The sequence below is a fragment of the Rattus rattus genome, chromosome 2, assembly GCF_011064425.1.
Source record: "Rattus rattus isolate New Zealand chromosome 2, Rrattus_CSIRO_v1, whole genome shotgun sequence".
NCBI classification, from domain to species: Eukaryota; Metazoa; Chordata; class Mammalia; order Rodentia; family Muridae; genus Rattus; species Rattus rattus.
Window position 1 is genome coordinate 120,513,370 of NC_046155.1, and position 11,686 is coordinate 120,525,055.

Consider the following 11,686-nt stretch of genomic DNA (forward strand, 5'->3'; position numbering starts at 1 on the left):
TGTCTAATTGCCTCCATTTTCATCTACCTTGAGCCCTTTAAAAAAAGATCACTTTTGAGCTCATTTTGGGCAGACTAGGAGACTCGTGTTGGGACTCCAAGGAGCAGCCTTTCCTAGGTGACATTTGCCTCCAACCTAGGCCAGCTGAGTTCAGGATGGTTGGAGGGCAGTCGTGAGAGGTAGGGAGGGAACCCGTGGAATACAAGCCTGCCGGCTTCTGATGGATCTGGGATTCTGCTTTGCAGCGTGAAGAGTAAGGATGTCCATGAACAAGGGCCCGACCCTGCTGGATGGAGACCTCCCTGTAAGTGACCTGGACTCCTGTGAGGTGGGGAATGGGCCACCAAAGGGGGAGGGATAAACAAGTAAGATGTCTGTCTACCTTAGGTTCCGAACTCAGTGTCTGTGTTATTCCTGTCTTTGCCACACCTTTCACGGGTGTTTGGGAGAACGGAGGGGAGAAGAGGTGGCTATAGAGGTCTAAGAACTGTGGAGAAAAGAATAGGAATGCCGGCTAGGGCCTCAGGAGAGACAAGGGGAAGAAACCTCCTGGTCCTAAACCCAGAGGAGTGTGCATGCCCTAGAGAGTCCATTGTTCTGTGGCTTCAGCTTGAGCCCGTGACCCTCATCTGCAGCACGAAGCCTGTGCGACCGTGCGTGGGAATGAATTGGAAGTTTAGTGCGTCCAGTTTTTATCTCTAGCCCTGTTTTCACCATGGTTTTGAGTAATTCTGATACTTTCATGTGTTCTTGATATCTTTTGCCTCTTTGCTTTGGGCTGAGTTCAGATAGTGAAATTCAGGCATGTGACCCTGGAGGAGATGAAACTCAGTCCAAACTAGGATCTAACTAAGCTCCGCACTAGGGGCGACTGCCTTGTTTTGTACTGAATCATGAGAGAGGTGTCAGTGGGTCACAAGAAACCTTAACCCTTCTAACTAACGATTAGTGGTTTCTTCCATTTCCCTCTCGTTTCTCCTTTAGCTTTGTCTGAAACGAGCCTTGAATGCTCTGCCCAAAAACGTTCAAGAGGGTGTTTCCTTTTGTAGTCAGAATCCCTTTCTCCCTCTGATATCTGACTCGCTTGCAGGATGAAAAGCTAAAATCGTGTGGCCTGCTTTGTTCAGGAGCCCAGGCAGGCTTCCCTGATGGCTCTGTTAACTCCTCCTGCAAGTAGGATAGCATCCACGGCAAACTACAGTAAAGATTAAGAGAGCTCAAGGCAGTATCCTAGAGCATTATAGCCTCCACTGAATTTTGTTTCCTACCCCATGACGAGAATCACTCTCTCACTCACAGATTGGGCCTTTCTAAAATCTAATCATGCAAGTGGTGACAAAGCAAAATGTTTTGATAAGATAGCATCCAAATAAGAAGAGATATCCACACCACGCCCCACAGGACCAGGCTCACCGGACTATCAGCTTAAACATGGAGTGTTGTATTTTAAGGAAGGCCATGCCAAATTTTAGAGTATCAAGAGGAAAGGATCGCAGGTCGGTCCAGTGACCCATTTATAAACTAAGACAGGAACTGGCCAGGCGGTGGTGCATGCCTTTAGTCCCAACACTTGGAAGGCAAAGGCAGAAAGATCTCTGTGAGTTCGAGGCCAGCCTGGTCTATACAGTGAATTCCAGGACAGCCAGAGCTACACAGTGAGACCCTGTATCAAAACAGGTACTGGGGACTAGAGGGAGACATTCTACTGGGAGAAAGGAGACATATACACGTAACCAGAGCAGGGTGGCAGAGGAAGACAGCCCAAGGACAGACATAATCATAAAGGCAGAGAGCCAAAAGTTGGTCCTAGCGGCACACGACACATAATCCCATCACTGGGAGTTCAAGGTCATCCTCAATTATATATAGAGAGTTCAAGGCTATCCAGGGTTACTAGAGATGTGCACCACCTGTCTCACAGAGGAGGTCATAGAAGAGAATAATATTCTATTACAGCAAAAGGGATGGGGGAGGGGAGGAGAGCCTATTTGGCAGTGGTCCAGCATCCAGATGCAGGTCCAGCATCTCAGAAGGACCTTGAAAATGTTTAGATGAAGATATGAGTTGAAGGTGGACTAAACTTCCCAAGCGTTATCTTTCTCTCTGTAGTCAGTCTAAGAGGGATGAGTTGGGAGGAGATGGGATTTGGCTTGGTTCCCAGAGAACACGGATTGCTTGAGAATTTCTCCAGAGTCCAGGAAGGCATAGCAGGCTGGGTCCCATGTTCTCTGTGGGCTTCCTCGTGCTCTCATGAGCAGGCCATTTGGAGATGCCTTGCTTCCTTTAGACTTGGGCTGGCCTCGATAACGTGACCCTTGCATGATTCTAGCAAGGGTCAGCTCTCTGGGAGGTAGAGTGGGGGTGGGAGTATCTGACTCTTTCTTTGCTGACAGGAGCAGGAGAATGTGCTCCAGAGAGTCCTGCAGCTGCCTGTGGTGAGCGGGACCTGTGAGTGCTTCCAGAAGACCTACAACAGCACCAAAGAAGCCCACCCCCTGGTGGCTTCTGTGTGCAATGCCTATGAGAAGGGTGTACAGGGTGCCAGCAACCTGGCTGCCTGGAGCATGGAGCCGGTGGTCCGCCGGCTCTCCACCCAGTGTGAGTCCTCAGAGAACTCCGTGGCATCCTGCCCGTCCACTGATACTCCCCGCATGTCTGCCTGTCTGCTTGTCAGTCTGTCTGATCATCTCACAACTCGTTTGTCCACCTCCCTGACTGCTTCCCTTGCTTATCTATATCCAACTTCCTGGTCTTCTCCGCTACAGACATGTGTCTATATTTGCCTCAGTCATAGCCCAGCCTAGGCTAAGACAGCCAAAAAATGCTAAGGGGTTGAGGGGGTAAAAGAGGGGGAAGGTGAGCAATGATCTGTGAGCAGCGGTGAGAATAGGGCCAGTGGCAGGACATTTAGCCACCCCAACTCCATATGCAACAAAAGCAGCAGTATCCCGAACCAGCAGAATCTCGCGCGAAAACTGGCCTAGCAGCGCTGAAGGTTCAGGGAGAGAGAAGGCCCACTCATCCAGCTTCTGCTGATACTGGTTCCCGACAAGTGGGGGCAGCAGAGAGCGACTGGCGGCAGAAACAAGGGTCCATCCAGGCTCGCCTCACCAGGCTCGCCCCATCTCCGTCATTCTGCCTCCATCTGAAAGTATGGTTTCTAAGACTTAGCTTTTGGCAGGGCTGAGGGAACTCTCAGCAGCACCGAGAAATCTAGCACCTTCTACCTTCCTGATAGAGGCTTGAGGGTAATGTGAGGATTCTACCCAGCAACCAGATAAAGAAGACTTTAAGGCTCCACTTAAAATCTGTGGTCACATAGATGGCCCTGGTTGAATTCTGTGAGCGATAAAACAAAATGAAATGATAAGAACATGAGACACGAACATAGGGGTTGACAAAAGTGGGAGGGGGATTGAGAAGACGCAGGGATAAGAGTAGAAAATGCACCACATGCGTGAATATGGTTGTCCAAGAAAAAAAATACATTCAATTACTGATAAGATAATAAAAGTGTCTCAGGCCCTACGCTAGCCCTCCCGAAAGCCTTCATTCTGTTCAATCAGAAGACAGCCAAGTCCTCTGGGTTTTTTGTTACTTGAAAGAAATATGAAAGAGTATCTATAAATACCCTTTGAATCTGTGCCTTCCATGGCCTTGACCACAGAGCCTCCATCCTCAGCAGACCGTGGGCAGTCTCCCCTGACACGTCTGCATCCTCTGTGGTTTGTCCCACTCCCCAGGGACAACGTTTTTCTCCTCCCAGTGGCTCCTGTCAGCTTTCTGCCATCTTGATAGTTGGGGGTTAAAGCTGGATCTAGGGACCATCTGGAGCGTCTCTGGCTGTGGCTTTGAATTCATCATTTCCAGGACTAAGCAAGCCTGGTCTCACTGAGGTCAATGCAAAGGCCCCGGTGCCACCTCCCTCGCTTCCACATGATTCACAGGGCTGCCATCACTACAGGCTTGCTCATCCGACCGCAGAACCTCAGAAGCTGGTGGTTCTGATTCCTGACAGGAGGGGGCAGCAGAGAGCTCCTGCCCAGGACCCTAGAGCTAAAGGATAGGGGTAATATGAGTCTTACCAGGCAGATGGGATTTACTAAAGCCACATGCTGTGCAGATGGAGGTGCGAGGGCTTGAGTGCAGGTCCCACTGACTCCAAAATGACTCTGCTCTCAAGGAATCATAAGTACATGACGACTAAATATAGCAAAGACTCTCTGGTCCCCAAATGCCCTGGAAGCAGCAGGGCTGAAATCTGTGGGCCCCGATGTACTTTCTTCGAGACGGAGACCACTCTTAGCTCCTCAGGAGCGGGCAGGGATCACCCCAACATGGCCCTTCCCTTTCAGTCACAGCTGCTAATGAGTTGGCCTGCAGAGGCCTGGACCACCTGGAGGAAAAGATCCCGGCTCTTCAATACCCTCCGGAAAAGGTGAGTCCTCCCTCTTCCTCGGTGCTCCCTGTACTCTGTCGGGACCTCTTCTCATGAAGGAGAGCAGCCCACTGTGCAGCCTTCTGTGTTCATGGGGTGAGCATCCTTAGAGGCAAGAAGAGACTCCTCTTCTCCCTGTGGGGCCAGGTAGAGTTGGGGTGTCTGGGATAGCAGGTATTTGCCTCCAACAAGCTCAGATAGACACTTTTATGATCCTCAAAGGGAAGGAAGGGCTCACCCCGGCATGGCCCTCCCATCACTGCACAGCTTTCTGACACCGTGGCTCTAAACCTGGGATTCTGTGGGCTTTCACAGTTGTTGACAACAGCTACCTAAGATCTTGGGTCCCACTCAACGAGATCTCAGGATTACGCACGTGGCCTTGAGGTCCAACCTTTTATATACCACGAGACTAAAGAAGTTACATCCCCCTGGCCACACCTTTATCTACCTTTACTCAGTGCTGGCTTCAGTAAGGCCTGTGACCTCGTGTGTTTTTTTTTTTTTTTTTTTTGGAGCTGGGGACCAACCAGGGCCTTGCGCTTGCTAGGCAAGCGCTCTACCACTGAGCAAATCCCCAACCCCGACCTCGTGTGTCTGGGGGGGAAGACCCACCTTTGCTGTCGTGGCGACCTGGGTCACCTGGCTTCTCCACTCTACCTAAAGAGCTGGACTTAGAGGATAGCCCCAAAGCAACCACCCATCTTTCTTACAAATCCCACCTGTGCCCTGCCCTTGCCAACAGCCACAGCACAGGCTTCGTGGCGCCCTTGGGTTGTCCTTGGTAACAGTACCGGACTTTGTGACCCTGTTGTGCAGATGAGTGAACAGCCTGAGGTATAGACCATGGGAGCAGGCCTGCTGGTCACCCCCTCTCTAGTGCTCCAGACGGTCAACTTGTCTCAGGAGGAAGGAGGCTAACCACGCCACTATAAAACTTGGAGGAGGGCCAGCCATATCTACCAATCAATCAGTGTGAACAGTGAGTGAGGGAAAGACAGAGGAGTGAGGGGAGGGCTTCAGAAGAGGGGGTGCCTTGTGTGAAGGTATCAGGACAGGTGACAACAGGCAAGGCTTTGGGGCTATCCTCTAAGTCCAGATCTTTAGGTAGAGTGGAGAAGCCAGGTGACCCAGGTTGCTGTGACAGCAAAGGTGGGTCTTCCCCCCACACATACACATATTATTGCTGGTCCCTCAGTTCAGTCCTTTTTTAAAAAAGTTATTGTATATTTATTTTGGCATTTTGAGACAGGGCCTCATTATGTAGCCCAGGCCGGTCTGGAGCTCACTGCGTAGCCAGAGGTAGCACTAACTCTTGGTGACCCTTCTGTACCAGCCTCCAGTCCTTACATTACAGGCGTGTGCTGCCATGCCTGGCCTGGGGCCTTTGAAGGGGGCCCCTGAGGGGGGAGCTTCTGGGCTCAGGGCCTGTGAGGGATCCCACATAGTTGACCATCTCCCAACACTCCTCAGATCGCCTCTGAACTGAAGGGCACCATCTCTACCCGCCTCCGAAGCGCCAGGAACAGCATCAGCGTGCCCATTGCAAGCACTTCTGACAAGGTGCTGGGGGCCACTCTGGCCGGCTGTGAGCTCGCCTTGGGGATGGCCAAGGAGACAGCGGAATATGCTGCCAACACCCGAGTTGGCCGACTGGCCTCTGGAGGGGCTGATCTGGCTCTGGGAAGCATCGAGAAGGTGGTAGAATACTTCCTGCCGCCAGACAAGGTGGAGTCAGGTAGCTGCCGTTCAGACTGCTTACCCTGGGAGCCAGCTGGCCGCTCAGCACCGAGCTGGGAGGCTACAGGTCTTATTGGCCCTGCTCTGGGATAGGGAATGTCCCTCAAAATCTTCAGAGGATTTCCAGGCCTTTAGTTCCCCCACCCCAAATGTAAGAGAGAGTGAGCATTGGCTATCACCAGTGGGGTCATAGCAGAAGTTAGGTAACTGTTTTCCAGCCCTAGGTCCATTTCCGATTTTGTCTTTTTTTCAATGTCATGTGGTCATGTGTATGAGTGTTTTGACTGCATGTATCTGTGTATTCTCTCTCTCTCTCTCTCTCTCTCTCTCTCTCTCTCTCTGTGTGTGTGTGTGTGTGTGTGTGTGTGTGTGTGTGTGTGTGTGACTGCTGTCTGCAAAAGCAAGAGAAGGGCATTGTATCCCCTGGAACTGGAGCTACAGATGGTTGAGGGCCACCATATTGGTGCTGAGAGCTGAGCTCGAGTCCTCTACAGGATTGACAAGTGCTGAGCAGTCTCTCTCCAGGCTCCTCAGTCCCTCTTTGATCTGTTTCCTCCCATATCTTTATCTAGCCCCTTCTGGACGGCAAAAGACGCAGAAGGCTCCCAAGGCCAAACCAAGCCTTTTGAGGAGGGTCAGCACCCTGGCCAACACTCTTTCTCGACACACCATGCAGACCACAGCACGGGCCCTGAAGCAGGGTCACTCTCTGGCCATGTGGATCCCGGGTGTGGCACCCCTGGTGAGTGTCTGCTCTGAGTTCTGCTTGGCTCTGGTCCCTTCTGTCTTGGAAACATCCTTCAAGCTGGACTGGGACATTAGACATAAAGCCAGGGGACCTAAGAGGCTGGTGGGCTAGTTGTCCAGGCCATGGAAGAACATGGCGCCAACGGAGAGGTGGTCCTGCCCCACCAGCCTCCCTCGGAGTCTCTCAGACCCCCAGCCTTCAGGACCCCATGTGGTCCTCCCCCACCCCCATTCGCTATTAAAACAGTAGAAGTGTCACCCACAAACAAACAAACCAACCCATAAAACCTGTTCAGTGGATGAGAGTCCCACTAGCTGTCATCCCGACTGTGCAGATTACAGTCTAGGAAATTTCTAGGGTTTTTGGCTGCCCCAGCACAGCCAGGCAAAGATGCTTCCCTGTTCATCTTGATACAGTTAAGATGATCTTTTAAAAAAAAAAATAATAAGGAACTTAGTGAGAAACTAAATTAAAAAAAAAGGGGGGGGGGAACAAAGGGGAAAAAGGCAACATTAAAGTCAGATGTGTTAGGACATACTAATAATCTCCACACTTGGGAGGCAGAGACAGGAGGATTTCAAGTTTGAGACCAGTCTTGTCTATAGAGCAAGTTCCAGACCACACAGAGCTGTATGGTAAGATGTCTTTTCAAAAGACAACAGAAGATCCACAAACAACAAACAGAAAACCAGAAACAAATAACAAAATTAGAACACAGAGGTGGGTCTAGCCTGGGCATACGTGAAACCACATATCCACAGCACTTCAAGGAGAGAAAACCTGGAAGTTAGCAGGAAACGATGACTTCTTTTCAGTCGTAAGAAAGCCTCTATTGATTGATTTGGTTTTTTGAGATCTCATTCTGGTCTCATTCTGTAGCCCAGGTTAGCCTTGAATGTGTGGCCATGAATTTGCCTCAGCCTTCCAAGTGTTGGGATTACAAGTGTTTCCCATCACACGTGGGTGTGAGTTCTCTTTTTCAAGTTTTGTTTTAGTTATCATTACCCCGTGTGTCATCTCCTCCACCCTTTCTGAGATAGGGGTGGCTGTGTGTCACGGTGGCACTAGTGCCAAGGTCAAAAGCAACTCTCAGGAGTTGGTTCTCTGGAGAAGCAAGGAGGAACACTGCAAGTTCAGGGTCCAGCCTGGTCTGCATAATAAGTTCCAGCCAGCCAGTGAGACCTTGTTTCCATAGGTAAAAATAAAGATAAGTAAATAAATAAACGGGCACAGAGGTTGGGGGTGTAGCTCCAGCTTTGTATAGAAGGGCCCTGGATTCCGTCCCAACCTGAAAAAGGGAAGGAAGTAGCCGGAAAGAATATGGGGCTGTAGAAGTCAGACAGAGGTCACAGAGGGGGGAATACAGGCGGACAACACTTTTTTTTTTTTTTTTTTTTTTTAAAGATTTATTTATTTATTACATATAAGTACACTGTAGCTGTCTTCAGATACAGGGCTGACAACACTTTACAGATGGTTGAGAGTCATGGGTTTGAATTGCTGTGAAGAAATGGTCTCTCCAGCCCATCTTGATCTGAAACTATGGTTACATAGAGTGTGCTTACAAGAATTCACAGAGCTCTGTGCTAATGAGGTGTGCCTTCAGTGATAAGCGTTTACTAATTAAAATGCTGGGGGAGTGGCTCAGTGGTTAAGAACACTTGTTGCTCTCCCAGAGGACCCAGGTTCAGTTCCCAGCACAGACATGGTGGCTCACAACCACCCATAACCCCAGTTCAAGGGAATCTGAGGCCCTCTTCTGACTTTCTTGGGCACCAGGCACACATGTGGTGCACATGCATACGCATAAAATGAAATAAAGAAAAAAATTTTAAATCCCTTTTCGAGGCCAGGATTTCCCTCTGCCCACCACTCCATCCTGCCCCTGTGACTAGGGCTTTTCACCCAGAGGGGTCTGCTGAGCAGCTGTCTGTTGCCGCCCCCCTCAGAGCAGCCTGGCCCAGTGGGGTGCATCGGCAGCCATGCAGGTGGTGTCCCGGCGGCAGAGTGAGGTACGGGTGCCCTGGTTGCACAACCTGGCAGCCTCCCAGGATGAGAACCATGAAGACCAGACGGACACAGAGGGAGAGGAGACAGATGAGGAGGAAGAAGAAGAAGAGTCAGAGGCCGAGGAGAACGTGCTCAGAGAGGTGACGAAGAGAGAGCACAAGGCCTCGCAGCCCATGGTGGGGGGTGAGAAGGAGGGAAATGGGGGAGAATAAAGGTCTCTGTCCTCGGGTCACCCCCAAACCCACAGCCAACAAAGTGTCACTACGCCACTCAGTGGGTGTCACATATCCATAAGAGTAGTCAGGGCAGGGATGTTGCTCCAAGTGACATGACCAAGGCTACCCCCACGACTAGGTACAAACCCAGTCCTAGATTTTTGTCTCCCTCCTTCCTCCCTCCCTCCCTCCCTCCCTCTCTCCCTCCTTTCTTCCCTCCCTTTTTCCCACCCTCCCTTCCTTCCTTCCTTTCTTCCTTCCTTCCTTCCTTCCTTTCTTCCTTCCTTCCTTCCTTCCTTCCTTCCTTCCTTCCTTCCTTCCTTTCTTCCTTCCTTCCTTCCTTCCTTCCTTCCTTCCTTCCTTCCTTCCTTCCTTCCTTCCTTCCTTCCTTCCTTCCTCCTTCCATGTCCACATTTCTTCTGTAGCTGGGGCTGGTGGTTAGAGAAAGGGTCAGAGGAGCTGATGTAGGGCAGGGGCTAACAGTTCTCTGGCCCACAGGTAACAGCCCTGCCCAACCCTCTCGGCTTCCTGGGTGGTGTGGTACACACCATGCAGAAGACTCTGCAGAACACCATCTCAGCAGTGACATGGGCACCTTCGGCTGTGCTGGGCACGGTGGGAAGGATCCTGCACCTCACACCAGCCCAGGCTGTCTCCTCCACCAAAGGGAGGGCCATGTCCCTATCCGATGCCCTGAAGGGTGTTACGGATAACGTGGTAGACACTGTGGTACACTATGTCCCGGTGAGTCCTGCCCCAGGGCCACCTTCTGACTCCCAAGGTAGATTTGACTGAAGGAGATATAGACCCCCCCTTTATCCAGTCCCTGGGCCCAGAACCTTCTTATACACTGATCTTTCCCAGCCCAAAGTGCAAATGTTCACAGCCCTGACCTCAGACCTCCCCTCTCCTACCCCGTAGCCCCCACCCTCCGACTTGTGCCTCCCACTTGATGATAGAATCATTTGTGAGTCTCTAGTGGCTCAGACCTCCCGCCTCAGATCCTGGAGGAAGGGCCTGGTAAATTTACATGCCACTGTTCAATAGGCTTTCATGGCTCCTTGAACAGCAGGCTATACATCTGGGGACAGCAGCTGGCCCTATGTCACCAACAGGGAAAGAAAAAAGAAAGAAAAGCCAAAGGACGCTAATGCTGTCCTTTCGGGAGTACTTGAGACCCTCTGTTACAGGTTGAGCAGGCTGAAAGAGAGCTTGGTGCAACAGGTGACCCTAGTCTGGCCAGGGGAAAGGTTACTCAATCATTGGTAACAAGAGCTTGGTAGTCAAGCTAATTCGTATTTGGTCCCAATTATATGGAAACTGGGAGAGGTGGCACCCTTCAAGAAAGGGGACTACTCCCTCCACCAGAGGTGATCAGAGGCCCTTAGAACCACAGGAGTCTCCCAGATTGCCCCCTCCCCCGCTCCCCATCCTAATGGCCTACACCCCAGTTTGTGTCCATGATGGCAGCCCCAGGAGAACTAGGTCAAAGGCCACAAAAAGGGCGGTGACTCCTAAAAGAGGGATCCCTAACAAGGGTGCCCGGCTGTCAGCTTCCCAGGCTGTCCCTGATGGAGCCCGAGAGCGAATTCCAAGACATCGATAATCCTCCAGCAGAGGTGGAGCGCAAAGGGTCGGGGTCGCGGCCCGCCAGCCCAGAGTCCACGGCGCGCCCGGGCCAGCCCCGCGGCAGCTTGCGCAGCGTGCGGGGTCTCAGCGCGCCCTCTTGCCCCGGCCTGGATGACAAAACCGAGACATCAGCGCGTCCTGGCTTCCTGGCTATGCCCAGAGAGAAGCCTGCGCGCAGGGTCAGCGACAGCTTCTTCCGGCCCAGCGTCATGGAGCCCATCCTGGGCCGCACGCAGTACAGCCAGCTGCGCAAGAAGAGCTGAGTAGCCTGCGTCCCTAACCGCCCCGGCACCACCCTCACCGGAAGGTCGCTTCTCTCCCCAAGAAAACAGAAACCACACTTCCAAGTGGGCCTCTCCTTCAGGGTGGCCTCTTGGGAGCCCGAGTCACAACCCCACGATGTTCTCGAGACACACATCATTTCTAAGGCATCCTTGGGGCTTGACCATCACAGTCAGGTTTTAAGGGGCACCCGAGCGGCTGTCGACTCTTTCCTCTCTCGTGGGCTGAATCTCTCATGGCTTTTTTTTTTTTTTTTAACTATAAAAGCAATTGCTTAATTGGATTTCTCACTTCTTTAACAAAACTTGGCCTGACTAGTTCTAAAAATGTAGATCCCTTCTCTGTGGACACGTATTTATTGCCAAAAAGTAGTGCGTCAGTTGACTGTTTTCTCTTCTTTCTTTTCTCTTGTCTTTCTCCTCCCTCCATTCCTCTTTCCTCCTCCTCCTTCTCCCCTCCTCTTCCTTTCCTCCTCCTCTCCCACCTGACTCCTCCTCCTGCTCCTCCTCCTGCTCCTCCCCCTCCTTCCCCTCCCCTCCCCGTCCCCTCCTCCTCTTCCTCCTCCTCCTCCTTTTTTTCAATCATGTCTCCCTACATAGTCTAGACTGGTTCCATTTCCAGTGC

General features: G+C 51.5%; 1 protein-coding gene across 1 annotated transcript; it reads left to right on the top strand.

Annotated features, from left to right (window-relative positions):
* The first annotated feature begins 252 nt into the window (after positions 1-252).
* Positions 253-11,483, top strand: Plin1 (perilipin 1). Its single transcript, XM_032893379.1, has 8 exons — positions 253-304; positions 2,394-2,598; positions 4,356-4,438; positions 5,912-6,176; positions 6,751-6,920; positions 8,876-9,076; positions 9,650-9,895; positions 10,705-11,483. The coding sequence occupies exons 1-8, from the start codon at positions 260-262 to the stop codon at positions 11,041-11,043; spliced, it is 1,554 nt and encodes a 517-aa protein (XP_032749270.1). The 5' UTR covers positions 253-259; the 3' UTR covers positions 11,044-11,483.
* The last annotated feature ends 203 nt before the right edge of the window (positions 11,484-11,686 follow it).

Coding starts and splice junctions, on each gene's coding strand:
- Plin1 (XM_032893379.1), top strand. CDS start 260: ATGTCCATGAACAAGGGCCCGACCCTGCTGGATGGAGACCTCCCT. Junction 305..2,393: donor TGCTGGATGGAGACCTCCCT/GTAAGTGACCTG, acceptor CTTTGCTGACAG/GAGCAGGAGAATGTGCTCCA. Junction 9,896..10,704: donor CTGTGGTACACTATGTCCCG/GTGAGTCCTGCC, acceptor CCCGGCTGTCAG/CTTCCCAGGCTGTCCCTGAT.